The sequence below is a fragment of the Platalea leucorodia genome, assembly GCF_965183815.1.
Source record: "Platalea leucorodia genome assembly, chromosome: 5".
Lineage (NCBI taxonomy): Eukaryota > Metazoa > Chordata > Aves > Pelecaniformes > Threskiornithidae > Platalea > Platalea leucorodia.
Window position 1 is genome coordinate 81,364,273 of NC_138827.1, and position 26,693 is coordinate 81,390,965.

Below are 26,693 nucleotides of genomic sequence, written 5' to 3' on the forward strand. Positions count from 1 at the left end.
AATAGCTATATGAGGTAACACCCAGTTTGTCTTTGTAGGCAGTGCCCAGAAGGATATACATGCGTGAAAGCTGGTAGAAACCCCAACTATGGCTACACAAGTTTTGATACCTTCAGCTGGGCTTTCTTGTCACTATTTCGCTTGATGACTCAAGACTTCTGGGAAAACCTTTATCAGTTGGTGAGAATTTTTTAATGCTAAATAGACTAAATATGTTTGTACCAATAATGCAAGAGGCCTACAATAAATTTTCTTATGTTATCTTAATCTTAACAATATGAAAAACAGAACTTTTGTTAACCCATTCTTGCTTATAAATGTATTCTTATTTCCAGACACTGCGTGCTGCTGGGAAAACATACATGATATTTTTTGTTCTGGTGATTTTTCTGGGTTCTTTCTACCTGATCAACTTGATCTTGGCTGTGGTTGCCATGGCCTATGAAGAACAGAATCAAGCGACCATAGAAGAAGCAGAACAGAAAGAGGCAGAATTTCAACAGATGCTGGAACAACTGAAGAAGCAACAAGAAGCAGCTCAGGTATGATTTATGCTGTAGTAATGCAGAAGGGTATGGAAGTAATTTTACTAGAGATAGTAGAATCATAGAATCATTAAGGTTGGAGAAGACCTCTGAGATCATCAGGTCCAACCATTAGGTCATCGAGTCCAACCGTTATATTCACCCTATGCTTTCTGAATTTGGAGTTATAAAACATCTGGTTGGGCTTTCAACAATTGAGCTACCTCAGAGATTTTCTATTCTGCACTAAAGACATTGTACTTTGAACCATCCAGCCATAATCAAGAAGGAATATTCAAAACTAGGTATACATTATTCATTATGTTTTTCTTAGTCTAGTGTCATTAATACAGTCTGTTAGACTTCTGCATTTAAAAACTACTCATGAAAGATGGAAGAAGGCTATGATCAACACATTTCTTGAGTCAACTGAGTAATAAAAATGAGAAAAAAACTAGGAAGAGGATAACCTATGGAAAGTGTTAAGATCCACGGCATTTGGACTAAAAATTCTGTATGAGTAAATTTAAAAAACCCACAATGTTGTGATTTGCTCAGTGACACAAATTCGTTCTGCAACATGGCAGGCAGCAGCGGTGGCAGCAGCAGCGGTAACAGCATCCGCGGAGTCCAGGGAGCCCAGTGCTGCGGGAGAAGCAGGAGGGGTCTCAGAAAGTTCCTCAGAGGCATCGAAATTGAGCTCAAAGAGTGCAAAAGAGAGGAGAAATAGAAGGAAAAAAAGAAAACAGAAAGAACAGTCTGGAGGAGAGGAAAAAGATGAAGAGGAATTTCACAAGTCTGAATCAGAAGAAAGCATCAGAAGGAAAGGTTTCCGATTATCTATTGAAGGCAACAGATTGACATATGAAAAGAAGTATTCTTCTCCACATCAGGTATTGCATATAGTTATTTTCAGCAGAAGCATACATTTAAAGCATCATAGGCTGTTACAAAACTACTTTAATCTTCCTGGTACTGTAATAAGACCCTACGGCCTAAAGAAAGGAAACACTGAGATTTTCATTAAACTATTGTTGCTAGCGCTTGAGAGAAAGTGCTGTAGCTGCTAGATTGTCTTGTATAAAAACACAGAAAATGAAATGTAACCTCATATCTCTATTCTTGTAACAGGATTGTTTAAAAATAATATTAAGATATTCTCTGATTGATTCTGTGGGGGTTTTTTAGAGTGATTATATATTATCTAGACTTATTAAAATACTACAGTATTTTTCCACTATGATAGCCTCATATTTTCCTCCTGCTTCAATGACGTTTGGATGTTGGTGCAAAATGTGCGGGATGCTGCACTCATGAAAGAATGCGCATGTATAGCCTCTCTTTTTTGCTTGATGGATATTGTGTAACTACTCTACTCAGCAACTCTAACTGACATTATGAGAAAGGTGTGCTCAACATTGGTTTTGTCTTAAGAATCCGTGAAGAGTGGTATTTCTATCTGTAAAATATAAATATAACGAAGTACATACAAAAAATTTCACAGCAGCATTTAGCTTCTGGGAAAAATGGTTACTCTCATATAAGAAAAAAACCCCTATGCTATCCTAATAAAAATGCTAAGTTTGAAGGTTTCAGCTAATAATTACGAATTTTGTTTACCTGCAGTCTTTGCTGAGCATTCGAGGCTCCCTGTTTTCTCCAAGACGCAACAGCAGAACAAGTCTTTTCAGCTTCAGAGGTAGAGCAAAGGATATAGGATCAGAAAATGACTTTGCTGATGATGAGCACAGCACTTTTGAAGACAATGATAGCAGAAGAGATTCTCTCTTTGTGCCGCGCAGACATGGTGAACGGCGCAACAGTAACATTAGTCAGGCCAGTAGGTCATCCAGGATGCTGGCAGTGTTTCCAGTGAATGGGAAGATGCACAGCACTGTGGATTGCAATGGGGTGGTTTCCCTGGTTGGTGGACCATCTGTTCCTACATCGCCTGTTGGACAGCTTCTGCCAGAGGTGATAATAGATAAACCAGCTACTGATGACAATGTAAGAAAGTTTTAAATAGCTTAGGCATCGTGGCCTTTTCTTACTGCACCAGCCAGTGTTTTCTACAGAATGGAACCCTTGGCAATGCTTCCTGGTTGGTCAAGCTGTGAATGCTCCTGCATCTTGTAAAATCTTTAATAAATAAAACAGCTAAGATAGGTTTGCAACCTAAGCATTTACTTACAAATATTCTCATAACTAACAACTGCAATTTGCAGTTTCCAAATAATAAAATATTAACTTACTTACACATTCGTAAAAGCACTATGCTTTACTGTATTATTGTGCTGTACTTTACTTTTGCTGATCTAAAGGTCTGGCTGGCTATGGGCTGCAAAATTGTAGTTACTATACAACTGAAAAGAGTATACAAAAATGTTATCATATAACTGCAATCAATATGACACTGCTATTACCACTTTATCAAAATTAGCGTTATTAGTTAATTTTGATAACATTCTTCTTTATCAGGCCCATTAAAAACATAAGGAAGTTGTCAACTTTTTATTGTCATTTATTTCTCATTCCTATATATTTTCCATCCGTTGCTGGTGGAGTTCTGTAGTGTAGATAACAAATAATTCATTGGAAGATCACATTTCAATACATACTTCCAAAAATACAAATGTCTGTATGAACATATGCGCAGCAAATATTGCTGCCATTCTCTTACCATATACAATGTAAGAGAAGATGCCTCAAAAAAATTTCTTGCTTAATTCAAAGTTGTCTACTCACATTACTAAAAAAATACTAGCATGAGGAAGCATGAGGAAGTCAGACTTTTCTTACTTGCTACAGTTCGCCTAGGGGAAAAGACTATTATGTTACAAAACCCAGAATATTCTGTCAGCAGGAGCAAGGAAAAAAATTACAGTTTGCCAAAATTTTATACAATATTTTGAACTCAATCCTTTTCCATTTGTTTAAATTATTTTTCATAGCTTGAAGGAAAAAAATGCAAAAGTTAAGTAAATAAACTCTCTCTCAGTCTTGAATAGTAGGTAACTATTGCCTATCTTTTAAAAATTATTTAAAAGATACTAAGAAGTAATAAAAGTCTGACATGATAAAAACTGAAGTGCACGAAGCACGTGTCTGAGCTAAGACATTAATAACAGGGTTCTATATAGTATTTGCTTATGTTATTACTCCAACATGGTCTCACCTATTCTTGTTCTCTTATAGGGCACCACTACAGAAACAGAAATGAGGAAGAGAATATCAAGCTCTTTCCACGTTTCTATGGACTTCCTAGAAGATCCAGCTTTAAGGGAAAGAGCCATGAGTATTGCTAGCATCCTCACAAACACTGTGGAAGGTGTGTGCTACACATAGCTTAATATTTAATACCTGATTTTTCAACGGACTTCTGAAAATTTGAGTTGAAACTTTAAAAATGATTTAAAATATCCTAATTAATAGATACCATCCCACAAACCAACACATATTTATCAGTAAAATCAAAGCTTTTTATTCATTAAGGCTATTACACAAGTAAGAATTAAAGTTACTACATAAGTAAGCATTTCTATCTCATTGTTTTGCCACCATCGACCTCATGTGGTCATCAGGACAACAGAGTTATGTTTGATGGTCATAACTGAGTGAATGCTTATGCATATTAATTAAAAATATATTATTTGGCACAAAAAGGCCACTGAACATTTTTCAATATATGCAACCATTGTTAAAATATATATGTGTTTTTAGCAGTTATATTTATTCAGTTAGTCTTTAAAGAAGTGTTATTCTAGGTGATAAAAATGTTCTTTCTTGAACTAGGAATGAAATTATATTGAAAATTTTTACCTAAACACCACAAATTTCAAAATAAAATTATTTACATAATAGAACAGTAAGTGGGAGGAACAGGTTGAAGTGTAATCAAGGAAAAATAAAAAACAATACAAATCAATGCATAAATTGATACTGATTGGAATAGTGATTGTAATACAAAGAAGTTGTGCTTGATAGATAAGCTTTGAACAAAATAAATACATTTGATAGCAATTTTTAAAAACTTTCTTGAAAAGCCCTGTGAAAAAGTATAAAGGGCATGCTTATAGGAGGTTAATCAGTACCAGTTTAGATTGACAACTTGGGTGGTACACTTCGTATAGGATTGAGGAACGTTAGAGCAATCACATAGTTACCTGTATGAACTTTCTTTTCCCGCAGAACTTGAAGAATCAAGACAGAAATGCCCACCATGTTGGTATAAATTTGCAAATATTTTCTTGATCTGGGACTGCAGTCCGCATTGGTTAAAAGTAAAACATATCGTCAACTTAGTGGTAATGGACCCGTTTGTTGACCTGGCTATTACAATTTGCATTGTTTTAAATACACTCTTTATGGCTATGGAACATTATCCAATGACTGATGAATTCAATAACGTACTTTCGGTTGGAAATCTGGTAAGTCTGTTGGGTTTTTATGTTCATGATTTGGAAGGAAGTATATCTGAAATATAGCTGAAAAAAGGAGTTTTAATGGCTTTTTTTAAATTATTCTTTAGAAAATAGATTTATTGGACATTTATTGGCCTACAGATATGACTCTATCAGAACATTTTTGGAAATTTCACTATCAACCCTGGCTCCTGTAACTTTGGATACTGTAAAATCAATATATTGCAGTGTTCAGCTAAGCCAAATTAAAAATTTAAAAAACGGCTCCAATGTTACATTAAGTAAAGTCCATCTTAAACAGAAGTTGATTTGTCTAACTACTAAACCAGGAAATGCATTACTTCCATAAAAAAGACACTATGCAAATAAGCGTAGTGTTATTTTTTCAATCAATACAATACATATCTTTAAATTATGAATGTGTCTTTAATTGCTCTGTTTCCTGAGCACAGGTTTACAGTACCTAAAAGAGACATCTAAACGCATTTCTAGAACTTTCTTCTGTAAAAGACTTTTTATGTGGATATGTGGATTATTTTCTTTATATACTTATGTAAAACTATGAAAAATATCCTGCAGTAGTTTTTCCTCTTATAGTTTTTATATTTTTTTATCATCAGGTAATTAGTAAGATATCTTTTCCTCGTGTTGTCAACTATATTTTCTCCCTTCTACTTCAAAAAGATAAATTATTAAAGAATTCAGGAGTTAATTTTTTGGAGTTCTGAAGCTTTTGAACTGACAGGTTTGATCACATAGAAGTATCTGCAGCTGCAGTCCTACTTTGTCTCTTATTTTAAGAATTGATTTCTTATAATGGGATTTTTAATAATCCTTGTTTTGTAATGAGGAAAAAATATCTCAGATCATGTAAATAACTACAGGATTTAAAAGGGAGAATTAATACATAAATGCATTGCTGGTTTTCATACACTTAAGAGAAACTATGAATCTGAGATTCCTAGTAAAATGTAAAATCTTGCACTGTAGCATTTTATAGGTTTGTTTTCCAACCAAGAAAATGCCATATAAAACTTGGTGTACATCAGACTACAAAGGGAGTGTGAGAGAACCTGGCTATAAGCACCATGCTCTTCCAGTCTTAGGCTCCCTGGCATAAATCCCTTCTGCAATACAGAGGCTTTCAGGGTTCGCCTGCTCCAGTAGTTCCACTTTAAAGCTCCTTGAGAACCTCATCATCCCGATCATTAGGAAACAAGTCAGTGTTTCAAACTGTACTTATTCATTCCTACCTCTTCCTCAGTTGTTCCAATCCTGTAGCTTAAAAAATAGTAACCTTTCCCTCTCCGGTGTTTATATCTAGATTGTATTTAAAGACTGTAATAAAATCTATCATCTTGAGCATTGGTGTTCCTAGGCAGAGCAAGTCAGACTCTTCTTGTCCGTCTCCTGATTATCCCAGTTATATTATTCTCTTTAGCTGTCCCATTTTCTGTTCAGCTTGCTTGAAAATGGGTTATCAAAACCAAAACAGAAAGCGTTTAAGACCAGGGCTCAGGCAGCCTTTAATGGTGGCTTTAGTACATTCATATCATACAGGAAATTCTTCTAAGACTTCTCAAAGCTACTCAGGGTCACTACCTTGGTGGCTCCTAAATATGATTCCTATGTCATTCAGCATAACATCCCATGATCATGTTTAAAATGCATTCTTAAATGCTCTTTCATTCCTGACATTAAAGTGATTGAGCCAATCAACTTCACTAAACTTACTGGCAGCACCCAGGTAGAAGTTCCTCAGCTTAAGCAAATTGTTGTATCTCAGTAGATCCCCATCTGCTATAAATAATCGTATCTCTGTTGAACTGAATGGGATTATGGCAGGTTATACCAGCAAAGGAGCTGTGCCTCTGGAGTCTTAGATTTGGCCTCATTCATGCTGCTGTATAATGTAATTAGTATACCAAGAAAGATGTTATACCATGTAATTTCTTGGAAAGCATTCTGGTTTATGTTGTGAAAATCAAATTTGGGTTATTGTTTGTACAGTACATGAGAAAGTCCATATCCTGATAGAGTTGAAATTGGATTATAAATGTTATAAAACAGAAGTTTATGTAATTTGTTTGGTATAAAATTTAATTAATTGAAAAAATTACTTGATTTGTATGGCACTTGTTAAGGGAAGGTGGGCATAATAAATCACTACAGTACACTGAACTATTTTTAAGTATCAGTTTTGGATAAGACATTGCATATATGTAGCTTGAATTAAAAACCTAGACAACAGCTAAATCTGTAATATTGTATTTAACAATGAAATAACAAACTGCCTTTTGAATTCAGGTCTTCACTGGAATCTTCACAGCAGAAATGTTTCTCAAGATAATTGCAATGGATCCTTACTATTATTTCCAGGAAGGCTGGAATATTTTTGATGGTTTTATTGTAACCCTTAGCTTGGTTGAGCTTGGTCTTGCAGATGTGGAAGGACTCTCAGTTCTTCGATCATTCAGATTGGTAAATACACATCAATTGCACTGATTTTTCAATGGGACTTCATTAAAATAATATTTTTTGCCTTAAAAATTTGCTTGATGTTTGACAGGATACTGATCCTGATGTCTCTTTCGTACGAATCCTTGTTACTTGTGGTACCTTCCTGTCTTCAATGGGACTTGATAGAGATCCAGACAAATAGATAGCAATGGGTGCCCTGGGCCTATTTTCAATGTATTTATTGTATATACACACTTTAAACATCCTGCTATGCAGCAACAAATCAACTCACTAGGTGTATTGTGCTCTGATTGGCATCACAGGAATAGATCTGCTCTACAAATACCAGCACAGAAGTAGCCCAGGTGACTTTAACAGATGAACCCTAGATTTTAAATTCCATCTAATATGACCATTAGCTTCTTTGGCCTTCAGTAAAAATTATGCTTTGAGGATATCAAGCTCTAACTTCACAAAATTTTTTTGACTGAACCTTCCATCTTCATGCTTTTAGACAAGAGGATACCCTCTGAAGAGTCATACTCAGGGCATATTTTGCAGTAATATCCTTACACAAATTAACTTTAAAATATCTTAGTGTCTTTCTTGCTGGTTGTCCTAACAATATTTTTCTTTTTTTCCAGTTACGAGTTTTCAAATTGGCAAAATCTTGGCCAACTCTAAATATGCTGATAAAAATTATTGGCAACTCAGTGGGAGCTCTGGGAAATCTGACCCTGGTGCTGGCCATCATTGTGTTCATTTTCGCTGTGGTTGGGATGCAGCTTTTTGGGAAAAACTACAAGGAATGTGTCTGCAAAATCGCAAGTGACTGTGTACTTCCACGCTGGCACATGCAAGATTTCTTTCACTCTTTCTTGATTGTGTTTCGAGTGTTGTGTGGAGAATGGATAGAAACGATGTGGGACTGCATGGAGGTTGCTGGCCAAGCCATGTGCCTTACTGTCTTCATGATGGTCATGGTGATTGGAAATCTAGTGGTATGTAATCAAAGCATTAGCAAAAAATTATTTGGCAATAGAGTGGGCTCAATCCTGAAGCAACTAAGTGCTCTGGCTCTGCTTCAACAAAGCACTTACGCAGGTGGTTTCAAGCGATGCTTAAAGTTAAGCTTAAGAGCTTTTTTGGATTGAGAACAAAGTATTCTGCAATAGCAAAATCCTAAGAATGTTAGAGTGAGCACTTAGTCACATTCTTAATTTGTCTTTTGGTTCTTCGTAAATATTTTGTGCTTCAAATAATTTTAGTTTATGGGCTCTTTATAAACCATTTGCTGTGGATTTTTTTATTATTTATCCCATATGATTAGTCACATAAATAATATAATTTCTGCTGTGTGATGGGATAAGTTAAACTTTTAAATGATGCTGAATAGCAAATCTGTTATCTCCATTTTTAGATTATAAGATTTTGTCCCAAAATATTTATATACTGTGGGGATTTAAAAATACATTTACATATATTAGTCAGTTGTAGGAATATTTTTGCATAGTGAACAGCACCTAAGCAAAATTAAAAAAGCTCAGGTTTTTATGGAGCAGAGAAAAAGTTTTGAGGGTGCTTTACTTTGGTTATGGTGAATTATTGGAATTTCAGTCTTCAATGTCACTAATATGACAATTTTTAATAAAATAAATGTTCTTTTTTGGGATAAAGTCTAGAATGTCCTTTTTTAATCTTTCTGCAGGTCCTGAACCTATTTTTGGCCTTGCTCTTGAGCTCATTTAGTGCAGACAACCTTGCTGTGACAGATGATGACAATGAAATGAATAATCTCCAAATTGCTGTAGCAAGAATGCAGAAGGGCATAGATTACATGAAAAGAAAAGCACGTGAATTCATCCAAAAAGCTTTTGTTAAAAAACAAAAAGCTTTAGACGAAATCAAACCACTTGAAGATTTGAACAACAAAAATAGCTGTATTTCTAACCATACAACTGTGGAACTAAGCAAGGACCATGACTATATTAAAGATGCAAATGGAACAACTAGTGGCATAGGCACAGGTAGCAGTGTGGAAAAATACATAATTGACGAAAGTGATTACATGTCATTCATAAACAACCCAAGCCTCACTGTGACAGTGCCCATTGCTGTGGGTGAATCCGACTTTGAAAATCTAAACACGGAGGAATTTAGTAGTGAATCAGACCTGGAAGAAAGCAAAGAGGTATTTAGATATTTTGTGCATGTCTCTCTGATCTTTTAAGTATTTTTTCTTTTTTTCAGCATAAGCCTGTGTATTCAGCTCTTGATCATTTATTTTGACACTTCTTTGTACATGGGCATAAAAGAGTGTATAAAGGAGGGTTTAATTCTTGATGAACAAAAGTGTGAGAAAGGGTTAAAAAATTACAGTCTCCAAGAGGAGATAAGAGGCCAGGCAATGGGAGACCAAACTAATCCGTAAGAACTGTTTATGGTCCATATTGTAGTTGCAAAAACTGGTAGAGCAGGGCAGTGCCTTAGCTACAGCCTTATTCCACCAGAAACTTTTTTTTGCCTCCTGTAACAAGGATCCCCTGAGAAGTGTCACACATCTCTTTGCCACTCAAGAAATCCCCCTCTACAGGATTTTTTTGTGAGCAGGTATAAACCAGAAAATATAGAGGTAGTTTATGTATTTCCTTTAGACACTGGAATTCTTTCGGATTTTAAAATTGTCAGCTCTTCTAGACCTAGATTCCCATAAAAAGAAGTTTTAACCATAGACTCTTCCATATACTTCAAATTCACTTAGTTGTTAAAACTGAAAAATAGTATCAACAGATAAAAATATCTCATGTTGCTAAGGGAATGCCAAAGCAGGCTATATATACAAAGTCTTTGTTGAGAACTGTATTTTAAAAAAACATATTAAGGCTATAACTGTTCCTTTACATTATGTTTTGCCTGTGCCTATTTTAACAAAATTATTTAAATTGATTTGATAACATAATTTGCAAAACAACTACATCCTCAGTGACTTTGTTGACATTTTAGTCAAATCAGAAAATTAGCTTTCCAGACACTTAACAAAATTAATTTTCTGACTTGAGGAACCCTCAACCTTAAACTAGCTAGTTTCCATTCCAGTAGCAATCCAGTTTCTTTGTGAGATAGCTCATCTTCCCCCGCCACTGTTGTATTGCTAACAGTACTTCAGACACCTAATTTTAGGCTAGCTGAATTCTGTACTGCCCTCACTTCAGTGTGCATAAGCCCTCTAGTGTTCTCAACAAAAACCCCGTGTTAAGCTAAGTGCAATCTTTGGATCCTCCCCCGAGAAAGGAGACCTGCACAAAACAGCCTCTCCCCATGGCAACCTATTTCAGAGACAGTGTTGTTCCCGTTTCCCAATTAATATCTGAAGCATTCATATGTCTTTTCCTGTTAAATATTAGCCAAAATGTCTTATAATTTGGCTTTGACTCAAGCTTCTGAACGCTGCCACAATAAAGGTTACAAGAATGTATTTGACCACATGATGAACTTACCCCAGCATGAAGAATTTCTAAATAAAACAACACTTAAATGAAGATCCATTGGAGAAAATCAATAACTGGTCATCTGCTCTCCCTACAACCACCCTAATGCTGGCCAGTCCAGTCCGTCTTCTAACGCATCATAGAGCAGGCAGGCAAATGGAGTGACTCAAGCTGGTTTATGACTGACCAAGGGGGAACAGATTCGGTTTAGGAAAGCTTTCTGTAAAGGTGTTGCTACCTGTAGGACCAGGGTATCCTTTTGTCCCATTGAGAAAGTACTACGACATTTCTGACTTCCTGCAGAAGCTTATGAAAGAACAGCTCTGTTATTGTATAGTTTTCCATGGAAAATCCATCCAGCAGTGCTGTTTTGGATTTGAGTCCAACTCCATATTTTATATTGACTGTAAGTATGATGGGACTGTAGAAAAGAAAACTATAAACACTAGAACAGCAGAGCCTTTGAATTAGCTGAGTTTTTGATGAGAGCCCACTTAGACAAGACCGTATGGATTCTCTGCTTCACAGTAGAAGTAACAAGAAGAAACAAGCGAGTAGAAACAAGCGAGTTCCAGCTGGCTCCAGACCATACTGAGTTTTTCAGCACCATTCCTGGAGTTTTACAGTGCTGGCCAGGATCCTTTTTTGCTGATTTGGTCAGCTCTAAAAGTGGGGGGTTTCATTGGGGCGTTTGTTTGTTCGCTTGGCTTGTTTGGTTTTGTTTTTCAGCTGAGTACTCTTTTCTCCCTTAGCAAAGTAAAAAATTAATCATCTTAAAATTATAAATTACACTGTTAATTTCAAAGTCCTTAATTTTAGTGTGCAAAAAGTAGCTGACAGTAATGTTACAGAAAATCTGCTTCTTAGAAGAAAATAGAGAAATAGAATTAAAAGGTTTTTTTCCAAAAATGAAAAAGCTTTGGAAAAGTTTTGAAAAGTATTTTCAAAATTATTTTGAAAAGAGGTAAATCATACTGCAAAGGATGACTTGTGAAAATTGGATTACTAGAAGTATACAATATTTTTGTAAAAACATCAGAGAGCCAACTCTGTCATGTAATTTGGAAAAAAAAACTCTATAAATTGGTTCTTGTGACAAATAATAACAGAGCCCGAAACTAGATACATCAACCCTTTTTCCTGATAAAGCTGAAACATTGTTCTTCCGATCTCTATAGTCACCACAAGATGAAATTAACTAAAAACTGGCTACTTAAAATATTACAAATTTTATTAAGCGCTATGCAACTCAATGTCAATGAGTCCTGGAATTGTTACTGAAAAATGAACTGGCTACTGCTTTAGTAAGAGTTTTGCTGTTAGGGTTTGGGGATTTTTTTTGTCCTCAATATCAAGCCTTATTGTATGCAGCTTCTACTTCACTCTGAGCTAGACTTTCAGCAATTTTAATCTGGACTTGCTGACCTCTAAAGTATAACCTTCTCTGCTGATCAGTGTTTTTTTCCCCTCATTCCTCTGAGCTCCCACCTCATTTATATAGTTATATTTAGGCTTTTACCTGCTTTTCAGTAGACACTACAGATTCCTGCATATATTTAAGTTTCATTATTTCTATGTAGGTCAAGAGATCATTGCCGCTTATGGCTAATGTGGTCATAAATCTTTGCAGGCTTAGAATCATCATTCGTATTTTTCAGTTTAAAAAATAATTTTGTTTAAAGCCTTATCTATCACTGATACACTCTCTAGTTAATTGATCCATACAATGGAAACCCAAAGATTGTACAAATTTCACATATGTTTATCAGCAATTTACTTATGTTGAATACTACAACATTCAAAAACATGGCAGAATTATTTACTTATTCTGAAAACAACTAATATTTGCCTAAAAAATATTTACTGTGCATGTGATGCTTTTTTTTTTTTTTTCCCTTTACAGAAGTTAAATTTGTCTAGTTCATCCGAAGGTAGCACAGTTGATATTGGACTTCCTGCAGAAGAGCAACCAGAAGCTGAACCTGAAGAAGCCCAGGAGCCAGAGGCCTGCTTCACAGAAGGTGTTTGGAACAAAAATACTAATAATACTTAGTCATGAGATATGGAATAATTATCTATTTAAACTAAGTATTAATATTTATGTATTGAATTATGCTTTTGTTAATATTTAAACTATGATTATTAGCGGTAGTACTTTTAGACCATCATTTACCATATGGATACTGATGCCACAAATATACTATGTATCAGATATAAACAATTAAGAAAACATTTTATCAGAAATTTATCATTATTTTTATAATAAGAAAAATTACTGAAAGCTTTATTTTAGTATGAACTGCTGTACTGAGTTTAGTTACAGTTTCCTAGATAATAAAATAACACACTATTTTCATACCACTCTTCATAGATACCTATCAAAGTGCTTTATAAAGTATACATTACTGAAACAGCTGTTGAGTGGTGAACAAAAACTGCACCTGGATGATTTTGTCCAAAATGTTAAATGAACCTTCTACAAATTGGCAAAAAGAGAAGGAAGAGCCTTTGTGTGCCACCTGGGGCAAGAACAGTCTCACCTGGTGGACTCATTCATCTTTCATTCTTCCTTCTATTGGCCCTTTTACACAACTCAATAAAACAAGAAACTGGTCATAAACTTTATTTGCAAAGGCATTTCCTTGTGAGAAACCTTATGGATGTGTGCATGTAAAGGAGGTGGAGAAAGGAATAGGTTTAAAACAGTAAGATAAGGATACAAATGCCATTTTTGGTATCTGTAAGCAAAAGTTAGATTTAGAGTTTGGAAAATAAATGCTACTGTCAGTGCTGAGGTTGGGTTATTTCTGGACATGATAACAGACATTTCTTTAGAAATTTACACTGAACTAGTAAGAAGTAGTACTGTAACAGACTTGGATTTGGCAAAGAAAATACCATTGCTGATTACTCGTATTTTTCTACCTAAATGAAAGAAGAAACAAAATCAAGTCAGCAGCTAAATCATAAAAGCTAAAATAAATTAAGGGCACAAGTTAGAGAAGTTAGCTTGTACTGAAAAGCTCAGAACTCAGATAGGAGGCTTAGAATTTTTTCATACAATAAATACAACATATTGTCTGAATTTAGTATCCCAAACAAAAGAAAGTACAATTTAATAACATTTGCCCATATCTTACTACATAAACCTACTATGCATTTGGATGAGTTTGTATATTTTTACTCAGGCTTTGTATTTTGTAATTTGGCTTCATGTTCCATGGACTTTCATCCTTTTGTGTGCACTGTACTGAGCACTTAGTTCTGGATAACTGAGAAATACTTTTTCTCACTTGTTCATTTAATTGTAAATTCCAGTTGTCCCAGTGTTAAATTTTTTCCTTCTTTGGAGAAAAAGGAGGTCATCTAGGTGAAAATCTGTTGGGTTTTTACTAAATAGCACAGCTTCTGGAAAGCTAGCATTGTATCATTAACAGAATGCATAACCAAAATTAATGCAATTCAACAAAATGTCTTCCCCCCCCCAATACATACACTGTTTTAAAGGCTGTGTACGAAGGTTCAAGTGCTGCCAAGTAAGTATAGAAGAAGGGAGAGGAAAGCAGTGGTGGAACCTTAGAAAAACCTGCTTCAAGATTGTCGAACACAACTGGTTTGAGACTTTCATTGTCTTTATGATTCTCCTCAGTAGTGGAGCTCTGGTAAGTAAAACATGAACAGAGTGTCACAATGTTGTCAAGAAACTTCTTAAAAGTTGGCTCTTCAAACATTGTTTTAACTTAGTTTTCTCCACCAGAAAGAACACATAATTCAAATGACAGGACTAAATTTTAGTCAGGCCTTTGAAAGAATGGTAGAAAAAGTCCCTTCTCAACAATGTGTCGGAAAAAAACCAGACATAATTGATTAGAGAGAGCTTAACTCCTTTGCTGAAAGTGGTAGTGATACACCTGAAGCAGGGAGAGGGACAACATGTGAAGAAGAGAACATATTTAACTTTGTTATTTGAGTTTGCTCTCTAGTTTTAGTGCTGTTTACTAATATAACTCAGGGAAAGGAACTGTAACTGATGAAAAAAAGAGTTTGGAAGTAACTGTAATGGCATAAACAGCTCACAATACCTTGCAAGATCCAGAAATGGCTTATACAGTCTTATAAATGCTACGTGCTAGAACAGCAAGAAAAATTAAGACTGTGTGTTTGTAATTATTCACTTCTACGAATAAGAATTTATTATTTATGCTTTTAATTCGGCTTCTACTGACTTACTTACACTCATGTAGACTAAAGGGATATCTGTAAAAACATGAATTTGCTTTAAGGTTAACAAGTATGTGAGGGCAGAATAAAAAGAAGCCAACCATAATATAAATCTCTAATAATAAAAGAAACAAAACATACCAATAATACTTTATTTCACAAATACAAATAATGACAAAGAATAAAGAAATTGGAGAGGAATTCTTAAATAAAGGTGAGCCTGGATACATACTGAGCTGAAGTTTCTTAGGCAAACTACTTGCCTTGAGATAATGTAGAGTATATCTAGCATCTGCTGCGGTAGATGCAATTATCCTTTGGTAAATTACTGAAGTTCCTATATCATAAAACAAAATTGTGTTGCAAAATTGTATTACAAACTCTTTAGACCACTCCCAACACTTTAAAATACTGTTAATGGTTAGGAGTTTATGATGATACCTATCATTAGTTTTGGTTAAATCTTTAAGAATCATTCTGCTTTTTTTTGGTCTAATAATAACATAACCATCAAATAAGCAGCTCTTACTCAACACCATGTGATACCTTCCCAATGATTTAAAACCCTCGAAATAACAAAAGACTCACATCTACACTATTGAATTTTGGTTCATGCTACCAAGTGGAGAAAACTGGCAAGAGATCTGATAAAGGTGAATTTCCATTGTATTTAGAGGAAGTTTGAGATGAGATCCAACAGTGTTAGCATCTCACGCTTGTGAAACTAAGGTGTGTGTCATCCACAGAACATTTATTTTGTGAAAACGTTTCAGAGACCAGGGATTAGCCCAAGCCTCTGGAGATGTGAGATTCTGCTCTGCCTTCATTTGCCTTTGCGATAGTGAAAAGGCCTCTTTGGACCTGCCAGTACTGTATCCCAATGTTCACCCCAAGGCCACGCTCCAGGCGGCGAGTCTCACTGCCCTTACAGCCAGGAAATCTGGCAGGCACAGGCACACTGCAGGCTGCCTGCAAACCCCCGCCCTGGGGGCAGCAGGCAGGGAGCAGACACACTTCTAGCTGCCAAGAGCATTGCTAGCTTAGCCTCTGGCATACTCCCACCTATAAAGAGGAAATTATATGTGTTAGCTCTTCCCAGTTTTGTGAGCTAAAGTTGTTAGTGATTACATATGAGTGTCAGGTACCATAGTGCCTGATCTAAGTATCCAAAATTACTGATACGCAGATGTTAATTCAATGATTGATAGACAAACACTAATCATTTGAACTGACAGATGTGAAGTGATTCAAAAGCAGGCTGAGTAAAAATGAATGTTAGTATCAATAAATATCCAAATCTTTGCAAGCTAGCAGATCATTCCAGTTCTTTCAATCCAATAAAATCAAGTGTTCTCAGCAAGAAATAATAGCATAATTAAAATTTAAAAGCAGTTAAAGGGAAAATTTCTTGGAGGACAGGAAGAATTTCTGAAAAGCATAAGCTATACTTTTTTCAAATGTCTAAAAATGAAAACACACAAAAAGTGTAAATAACATTGCAAGGATCTCAGAAATTTTATGCATCTCATAAAATGTGAATAATACAGTAAAGCAGGTATTTGATTTAGATAAATAAATATTTTTTTCAAGAAAGGAAGAACTTGTTTTATGATTTATTACTTAAAATTTTCAAAAAGCAACAGGACTTAAAAACATAAGATCAATTGTATTGTCATTGTCCTGAAAACTTTACAGCTATGGCTCTGGATTCTGAAAATGGATCTACCTACATGCAAACCAAATGATCTCAGTAGAATTCAGTTCAGGCACACCACTCTGCAGAATCAGTGCTCTTTGTGAGCACCGAAAATTATCTGAGAAGAATAATTCACCATCAGCAATAAACAAATAAATAAAAATCTCTGACCAATGAAGTGGTTGCTGTATAATATCTGTTTCTCCCTCCTGTGAGCTGGAAAATATAGTTCCATAGGGGAAAACTAGGTATATACCGTGTTAGCAGAAAAGGAGACATCTGATAGAAGTGATGCTCCCATACCTTTTCTTGAAGAAAGATTGTTTCCTTTTTTTGTTGCCTTTTTTTTGTTACAACATGAAGTATACACAGTAACAAAAGGGAACAACAAATGTCTTTGAATGTATTTATCCATAGGCTTTTGAAGACATATATATTGAACAGCGCAAAACTATCAAGACCATGCTGGAATATGCTGACAAGGTCTTCACTTACATCTTCATTCTGGAAATGCTGCTGAAGTGGGTGGCCTATGGCTATCAAACATACTTTACTAACGCCTGGTGCTGGCTGGACTTCCTGATTGTCGATGTATGTAGTATATTTCCTAGGTGCTACTTTTATATTTATCTGATTTTTTTAATTACTTGCTCTAGTTTTCAATTTAAAAAGTAAGGTAGATGGAAAAATTCCATATTTCTCTGTCTTTCACTTTACACTTAAAACACTGCTTTCCCATACCACAGAGTTAAGAAAGACTGGATGTTCTTCTGCTAACAAAAGAACCTCACATGGCAGCCCTGCAAGCACTCAAAGGGTTTATCCCAGCACTGTTGTTGAAAGAGGTAGTGCTGTCCTCTGTTCTGCCCCTGACAGCTCATTCCCACCTTCAGACCCGCTTCTCCCTCTGCTCTGGTCTAAGTTGAATGCAGCAGTTAGATAGGTGTCTGGTCCACCAGACATCAGACGCTCATCTGGATTAAAACTCCTCTGGCAAGAAAATTAACATCATGTCCACAAATTTCAGTATATGGCTGAATTAGGGTTCTACAAGGAATGCAAGATGTATCTGTAGCATTGGTGGTGTGGCTTACTTAGTATTAAAAGTCTAATGAATATTACTGAACTTGCAATCTTCACAGCTGTGTTTGAAATCAGGCTCAATCATCCTCCCTAATCTAATAGTTATAACTCTACTGTGCTGTGCTGTGAAATGGGGAAGACCGTTTCTTGATGTATTCATGCAATTATGAAGAATTTAAAGTAATGTCCTAAGTATGCCCCCTTGAGAAAACCTCCAGTGTGCAGAAACACATACTGTTTCTGCAGTCTATGAAATTCTGTGTGTGAAACTAAAATACTATGTTTTACATAGTTAGAAAACCACAACCAGTCACTACATTTTTAAGATAGAAATTTCTGGTAAAGCTTATACAAACCCCAAATATTAAACAAGCTCAGTTTTAAAATTAAGATGCATTTTGTCTTGGTTTCAATGACTTAGAAACAGACACTGAATAGGTAAAAGGTGAACTTCATAAGCAGTTATTGACGCAAAGAATTGCTAAAAATCCAACAGTTTCTGAATGCAGGCATACAAGGGCTAATCGAAGCAGTTCACCTTCTCGAGCTTTGTTTTGGAACTGGTGCCTACAACCGTGTTGATTGGTGTATCTTATGGATTAAATATATCTAGGATTCAACTTCACAGTTTCAGATAACCACATTCAAACACAGTACTCATACAAAGTACCCTCTCTTTGAAAAACACTTGTTCTTTACTATCTAAATTCTTCTCAAAATGGGTAGCCAAGTGGCACCTACAACAAAAAAGCTTGAAGAAGCATGCAAGCAGAAGCACTGGTTCCTTTTCTAAACTCATTTTCACTAATATTTGACCTTATTTAAATCATAATATCCCAAACAGCCATCTTCTGAATGTGAAAATTTGAATATTTCTTTGTGTGAAGCTATATTGCATATTCAAGTGTCTGAATAAGCTCATGAATAAATCCTGGATTTACACACCTGGATACTTTCTGTAATTTGTCATTAGATTATGGCAGCTGGCAAGCTTGAAAGTTTTCAGTAGTATGATGAATGTGCTGAAGAAAGAAATTCAGGTTTCAGAAGAACCTAGTTTTGCGGGTTGCTAGAGCTCAGGATTGACACTTACAGAAAAGCTATTAACTTTTAAAAGCTAAAAATTTCACATATAATGCTTGTTTTTAAATATGGTTCATAAAGAGCACTGTCCTAGAGTTCTCTTTACCTGATGCATTATTCTTTATAATGAAAGAGTACATCAGATCATTGTGCTATTTTTGGCCCAAAAAACAGGTAAGAAATTAGAACACAGTAATGAAGGAGAATTTAGGGGAAATGGGAAGAAAACAAAAGGTATTATTTTGGACAGGAGCCATAGCAAATGTAGAGAATATGGTATTTCTCACTGAGGTAATGTAGGGACACAGAATACATAAAGGCCTGTGGATATGAGACTTTATTATACCTGCTGCCTATGGAACTGTTCTTATAAGGTCTTTAAGAAACAGCATAATCCAGGTTAATGTCAACCTGTAGAGCATATAAATTCAGCAGTCAGGCAAAAGAATTAGTCAGTGTAACTGTATATAGAAAAAATAATCCTTTCTACCAATTTCCAGATGAGCAATGTTGCTCTGTGACCCATCTCTTAATTCAAAACAGGCTTCAATCATTTCCCTTTCAGTTGCGGGCAATCAAATGGGCATTATCAGCTATAATTACTGATCCCAACAGCATTGTAAAACAAAGAAAAGTGAGCGCAATACCTAAATTGGTAAAAAGGAGAGATTAATTTAATTTGTTTTTTGTAGTTTTAAATGCCCTCAAATCACTAGCAAAATACGAAATTCAGAAGTATTAATGTTTCCAGATATTGTTACCTTACGATATTTTTATTTGTTTATTCACCTATCCTACTCTTCTTTCATGTTACTACTTTTTTTTTTTATTTAAAAGATTTCCTATTCCTGAAGAAAGTGGTCCAAAATTAGATTCTTCCAAAGAAGCTTATATCTCACATCTATGGTATGTAAATTAGTATGTACGATATAATAATTCTTACTTTCCTGTTTTCATATAGGTCTCTTTGGTTAGCTTAACAGCAAATGCATTGGGTTACTCTGAACTTGGTGCCATTAAGTCCCTTAGGACACTAAGAGCTTTGAGACCTCTAAGAGCTTTGTCACGATTTGAAGGCATGAGGGTAAGACAACATGAAAGAATCTGAAACTATGCATGCATAGAAAGAATCCATGCATGCAGAATAAGGAATGACAAGTCCATGCAGAAAGGCTGCACTATCTTTTTATCTATTGCATATCTTTTACTAACAGATAAGCAAAAAGCTTCATCAATTCACCTAAACCCATATGCAGTATCACATAGAAATTACATTCATTAAGGTTACTTTACTTTCTAGCCAATCTCAGGAGTTTTCCCTATAAGGCTTTGAAATAACCAACTATGAACTCTCTTAACAGATGCTTAATAATGAATAAGATGTAACAAGTTTTTATTAATTTTTTACTGATAAATGTATCACAATATTTATACAGGAATCTAATTGAACATTAGTTAATAAAGATATTTTCTGTTACCAGTTGAAATCCTTCATTTTTCTTCATATTTGATAAACCACCTTTGGTCTAAACCCACTGAATTTTACTAGATGGTACTAGAGACATATTCATACCCGCTAGTGGTTTAAATCTAATGCTGAGTTTGGCTGACTTTAAAAACAAATCAAGTTATTTGTTTTCTTTATGAAATTATTCTTTTTGTAAGGTAAATGCTTTTCTTATTTCAACAAATCTCTAGTCAATATTCAATACAATGTATATAAGGTTATTTCTTACTTATTCTGAGTAACTTAGAGGCCCTGCTTACTATTCATCTCACTCAAGACAGCATTTTAACTTATTTTTTCCTTTGTTTATACCTTCCGTTCCTTAAAGCCACTGAATACAAACTAACTCTATATGCATGTCATTGAAATATGTTTTAAGAGAATGCTTTTTGCTACTTCATGGAAACATAAGAGGAAACAATGTGCTAATGAATTTCAAGTCAATTACAAACCAGTGGAATAGCCTGGAATATACTGTCTGAACAACCTTTAGATACAAATCTAAGCTTAATCAAGTCAAATTGAGGCTTAGAATTCTGTTCCTTAAATTGTATTCATCAGGCTACATATCTCTATTTCAGAATGCATCAGAAAAAAATATTGCTAACCAATGCTTACTAGATTAATAAATGTCAGTTTTACATAGCAAACTGACTTCACAGTTTTCTCTTCATTTGAAATTCATCAATTTATATTCAGCAGGGTAAGAGCTGGTCAAGTACTACAGAATGTACGAATTTTCATTTAAGTTTGGAATGACTATTTGATTTAGCCATTTTCTCTTTGTCTTTCTTTGTACTTACTGTTCATGAACATTCAGATAAATGTGGTTTTGTGCAGAGAAATGTTGGGAAATTGCTGTCAGCTTTACTTTTTAAATAATGTTCTGGTCAGCTGCAGGAGGACTGGGAGACCAGTCTAGAAGTTGCACAGGGACAAGAAATGCAGCTTTTTAGGTGACATTGGAAAAAACAGATAATTTCTAGAAAGATAATGTCAAAATTGATTGCCAAATGTTTTATTCCATTTTTCTGTATCCTTACATGATTGCCTTAGTAAATTTTCCACTTAAAAGATTTAGGATATTCATGCTTACAGAAAAGTACCTGTTATTTGAAATCTATTTACTGCTTTCCCTTATTTCTCAGTGAATAACTATGAAACTATGCCAGAAGCCCAATCATATGATAGAATTTGATACACAACATGAATAACTCATGAGCAACTGTGTAGGAATCACAGACAAGCCTGGGAAAGCAAAAAAGGTTTCAGCTCTGTCCTCCAATATTAATGACAATCAATGAAGTACCTGATTCCAGTCACTTAGCAAATTTGACTGGCCAACTGTACAGGCCTTTACTATTAGTTACATGTACTTCTGAAAACATTTTTTCAAAGAACTTGGCAAGTATTCACAACGGCTCACTGACAGATAGTAGCATTGCTTTATGAATGACTCACGAACAGTAAAAAGATTCAAATAACAAATAACTGACCAGCTCATGATAAGACTATAGTCAAATTACAGTCTTCTCAGAAACTGAGTTCATCTCATAAAAATCCATAAAAACAGATTGTTTTATCTGCCAACAGAAAGTAAAAATAAATCAACCCTCTTTGTTTTCTTATAATGCTTATACCTACACTGAGCTGTGACAAAACAAGCTGAGTTTTTATTCGGCATGTATTTGTAATTGTAATGATTACCCCCATGTTCAAAACTGTACAAATTTTGCCTTGAAAATATAAGAGATCATATGTATTCCACAGAAGTCTCTGCATGTAAAAAGCTCTGCATCATTTTGTAAAATAATCTGCTAAGTTCTCAGCTACTTTAAATCAACCTTTTTCTTAAGTAAGTTTACCATTCTGGTGAATTGGAAGAATACGTCATTTTACATAGTCAGTAAATACTAATAACTATTCTGTTATCCCTAAATATGAAACATACTTAACTTTTTAAGTGATATTCTTATAAGTCTACAGTTATACTCTGTAGTTAGAACTTAATTTTGTAATTACACTGTTTCATAAATGGGATAAATTCTCTTTCTAAAGTGAATATAAGATATATGAATCACCAAAATAGGGTACAAGTGGTCCATAGCCTATGCTTGCCTTGAGCAGAGAAGTGAGTTTTGCCATATTAAAGGCATTTAAAATATGCTAGTATACTGAATTCTGAGAAATTTTAATACTTTTTATAGTGAATCTGAAACCAACTCCACACTGTTGCTGGAAGGCAAAGTAAACAATTGCTTTAATTTAATTTAAATTTCTGTCTTAGGGTTTATATTCTCATCTCAATTAGTGTACATACTAAGCAGAAGTATCTGCAAACTGAGATTTGAATATACCCATTGCTTTTTGTTTAGCTTTTCAGTACTTGCAATATAATGCTTTTGCGCTAGTCCTGAATTGGTATGCTACTTGTAAATGTAGAATACTGAGTAGACATTGCTTTGCTGAGTTAGAGAATTAAGTGACAATAAAGCATGCATTTGTGTCTAATTTCACAAAATAAAGCATGTCATGCCGTGCTTGATTTATTTATTAGAGAAATAGTAGAAGGCAGCAAACAATCTGAAATCCACTTGCACTTTCAGTTTTGCATGCCTTATGCATATTTCTGGCTGATGGCTTTAAACATTTACTGTATTTCAAATTTCCAGTCCAATTTCATAACTTGTAAAACTAAATTAGAGTATTTGATGTCTTAAATATCCTCTAAAATTCAATGGCTATTCCTTAGATTCCCTTACCAGGAAAGCGATAATGAGGCATTTTCAAGAATGCGCCAAACTTCATTAGTAGGAAAGAAACATTTCTCATATGATTGAGCTATAAAATATAACATCAAGTGTCTGTCATTACAGATTCACAACTAATAACAGGCTATGTATTTCTATTTCATATAGGATAACCTTTCTTCAGATTGGATGGGGTGGACCACTGGTTCCTCCCCTTATCTGTATTATGGGTACAGTATTTCCCCCTTTTCTACCCTTAATGATTACAGTGTGACTAATCACTACATTGTGTGTTTAGGGTTAGAAGGAGAGACAATCTTATTTAAGAATCCCACTAGGAGCAAAAGTAGGTTATATGTATTCACCCTACACCCCCTTCTTAATTGCTTTAAATCTCTGGAAATAATCCTTTGACATTTCTGATGTTACAGAAATAACATGAAAACTTTTGAGAAAATCAGTATTGTTATTTAGAGTTATCTGAGGTTTTTTGCAGGAGAAAGGTACCTCAGCTATTTTTAGATTTTTGGATGCTTATTTAACTGAGATAAAAAATGGCTTTCTTTAAAAATTTGAATCGGGCTTTTGCATTGTTTTGCAAAGATCTGTGCTTTACTCTGTTACTCAGTTTATAGGTACATACATTCAAAAATATCCCATAGATAGTTTTGAACATTACTTGTAATACACTAAGCACACACCAAAACACTATGATCTAAATAGTCACAACTATAGATATTTATATAATTGCAGTTTAAATTTTTGCATAATTTTTAAACCCCTATATGTTACATTAAGTAAATCTCTCCAAGTGTATATAGATAACATGAGACACCATATAACATACATAATCCTTTCCTGGAATCTGAATTCAGTCTTCTTTGGCCTGTGTTGAAAACTAGCTTTTTCAATTTTTATAAAATGCCAATACCAGTATTATTTTTGTAGTATCTTTCTTGGAGTTTAGAAATGTCCTGCAGGAGACACGTCAGTGATATAAAAAAATTTTCATTCACTGTCAGATCCTTAGAAAAATCCAGTTCTTAGACTACAACCCTTGCAAGGGTTGTAGGAAGGTATCATTAGTGCAGGGTTTTTTATAGCTTCAGTGTAAATGATGTATCAACATAAACAGCATTCACTGTAAATTTAGCATCTTATCTCACAGTTAAGAATTATGTATTTGCTCTCAAGAAACAGTATTCATTACCTTCTACCACTTTCTCTTAAATATAGAGGAATATATTTTGTTGATCAAAAGATTATGCACTTTGAAGGATTTTTTGAAGACTGTGATCTTATTCATTACCTTTGAGTTTTAAGGAAAGTCTATTAGAAGTGTTATGTCTCCTGAAAGACAAATAAAAATTTACAAACTTCGATGTAAGAAGACTCTCTGTACACATGTTCATAAATCATACAGGAAATATCTTAGTGTTTTGAGATTTTTCTTAGACTGTAATTCCACAATTAGAAGAGAATTTTTGAAGGAATTTCTCATATAATTGAAATGGATATGATTTTTGTCTGGACTTGTGTTTCTTGTATCTGGAAGAAAATCCTTACTTTTAGGATCAAAATTTAATTAAATTTGAATGAGAGACATAATACAATTTACATTTTAATTAAAAATGTCAAAGAACACATGAAGGTCAATAACATTTCATTTACACAACAGGAAGAGCAAAAAGTTTTTTTATTTTCACTGCATCCAGTGAAATTCGAAGATATTGTTTCCATAGCAAATAATTACTCTGTATTCATTCTCTTGTGTATTTACAAACAAATGCATTAATTGCTTGGCAGATAACTATTTTATTTCATCACACACTATGTTAAATTATGTCTTTTCTTCTATGTTGTCTTCAAAAGTAGTTTGTCGTATTCTTGATTTCTTGATTTCTCCTGAGAAACAGAGTCAAAGCTGCTCCAGGAACTCCAATGTTTTGTTAAATCCAGCAGTGTAGCTTGCTTTTAATAGACTGTTATGTGAATAAGAAATGCTTCTGTTGCTACTTTAACCAAGTTAAATTTTCTTATAAAAGCTAGGACAGAACTGCAGAATCATGGAGGTTAGAAGGGACCTCCTGAGATCATCCAGTCGAACGTCCCTGCTAACAATTCTAGCATTCCAAGATATAAACTCACCACCCAATAGCATGAAATTTTTCCAGCACAAAGTGTTATAAAAACAGTTTGCGTGTTAAGTGTTTGAGGAAGTATTTTGCTTTCTTTGAAGATAAAATTCTCTATTGGAAGCATTCTTCAGTCAGCTGTACTTGTACAGTAACAATTAAGGAAAAGTTGAAAAGACTGCAATTGTTAAGGGAATGATTTTCTTTTCCTCTGAGATCTTTTATGTCTTGCTTCAACTTTAGTTGTTCATTACTGTTAAGATTAAGGTTTAGTTGTACCTCCTTGTCAGGTCTCTCTGATTCTTTCCATCTGCCTGTCTTCTCTTTGCATACTCTCAGTTAAATCCAAATTTTTCTTTACAATTGCTGCTTTAAATGGTAGTTTTCTAATAAGCTTCATCCTGTATTCCCAATACAGTCTTCATTTTACTCGAAAATTGAAAACCTTGTCATAAATCTTGTCATAAATACTCAAATTTTTTCAGTTGTTTCACATGAGGTGCTTCTCATGCCAGTTCTAACACTCTGACAAAATGCATTCATTTCTTTCATGAAATAACCTTTTGTGCTTTTTTCTTTATTTAAATAATATTCTCACTTTCATCATTTACTTTTACATACTTCCTATTTGCTACTTTGTAGTGATCCTGAATTAAGGATAAGCATTAGTTTGCTAGAATAAGATTTCACTTTTATTTTTTCCTCTCCTTCTAACTTTTCTAAACATTTTCTAAATGTTATTTAATTCTGGGCTTACATAATCTTAGGTCACGTAGTTAAGAATAAATTGTATCGTACATGGCATTAAAGCAAACTGTGTAGCAAAGGCGGCAATATTCTAGTTCTTTTACTATGCACTTCTTAATAGCAAAATCCATAAGGTACCTCTAATTTTGGTTGGAGGATAGAGAAAAGACAAAGCCAGACTCTTCTCAGATGTGCACAGTGATAACAAGAGACAACGGACACAAGCTGGGTTATGGGAAATTCTTATTTGATATAAGGGTTTTGGGGAGGTTTGTGGTTTTTCTTTTTGAGGTTTTTTGGGGGGAGGTGGGGGTATTTGATTTTTTTGTTTGTTTGTCTGTTTGTTTGGGTTGTTTTTTTTTTTTACAGTGAGGTAAATACTGGAACAGTGGAACATAATTAGTGGATTACAGATCACACATGCACATTAACATGGTGCAGCACCGTGATTTCTCTTTGTGGGACAAAGTTATGAGAGTTTCTCACAAGAAGTCCATTAAGATAAAATAGAGAGGAGTAATTAATTGAAAGTGAGGAGTTTTGAATAACTTGGATGAATCTGCATTTTTAGATTCACC

General features: G+C 34.5%; 1 protein-coding gene across 1 annotated transcript in view; it reads left to right on the top strand.

Annotated features, from left to right (window-relative positions):
• The window catches only part of LOC309590421 (sodium channel protein type 1 subunit alpha), a gene marked incomplete at both ends in the record, with an annotated part of 70,471 nt that overhangs the window by 22,667 nt on the left and 21,111 nt on the right, over positions 1 to 26,693 (top strand). The window contains 13 exons of the mRNA XM_082311578.1: positions 39 to 180; positions 336 to 542; positions 1,112 to 1,417; positions 2,151 to 2,531; positions 3,720 to 3,852; positions 4,713 to 4,951; positions 7,253 to 7,426; positions 8,050 to 8,406; positions 9,114 to 9,596; positions 12,797 to 12,914; positions 14,401 to 14,555; positions 17,228 to 17,401; positions 19,938 to 20,060. Of these exons, the coding sequence (XP_082167704.1) occupies positions 39 to 180; positions 336 to 542; positions 1,112 to 1,417; positions 2,151 to 2,531; positions 3,720 to 3,852; positions 4,713 to 4,951; positions 7,253 to 7,426; positions 8,050 to 8,406; positions 9,114 to 9,596; positions 12,797 to 12,914; positions 14,401 to 14,555; positions 17,228 to 17,401; positions 19,938 to 20,060 (2,992 nt within the window). The remainder of the gene's footprint in view (positions 1 to 38; positions 181 to 335; positions 543 to 1,111; positions 1,418 to 2,150; positions 2,532 to 3,719; positions 3,853 to 4,712; positions 4,952 to 7,252; positions 7,427 to 8,049; positions 8,407 to 9,113; positions 9,597 to 12,796; positions 12,915 to 14,400; positions 14,556 to 17,227; positions 17,402 to 19,937; positions 20,061 to 26,693) is intronic.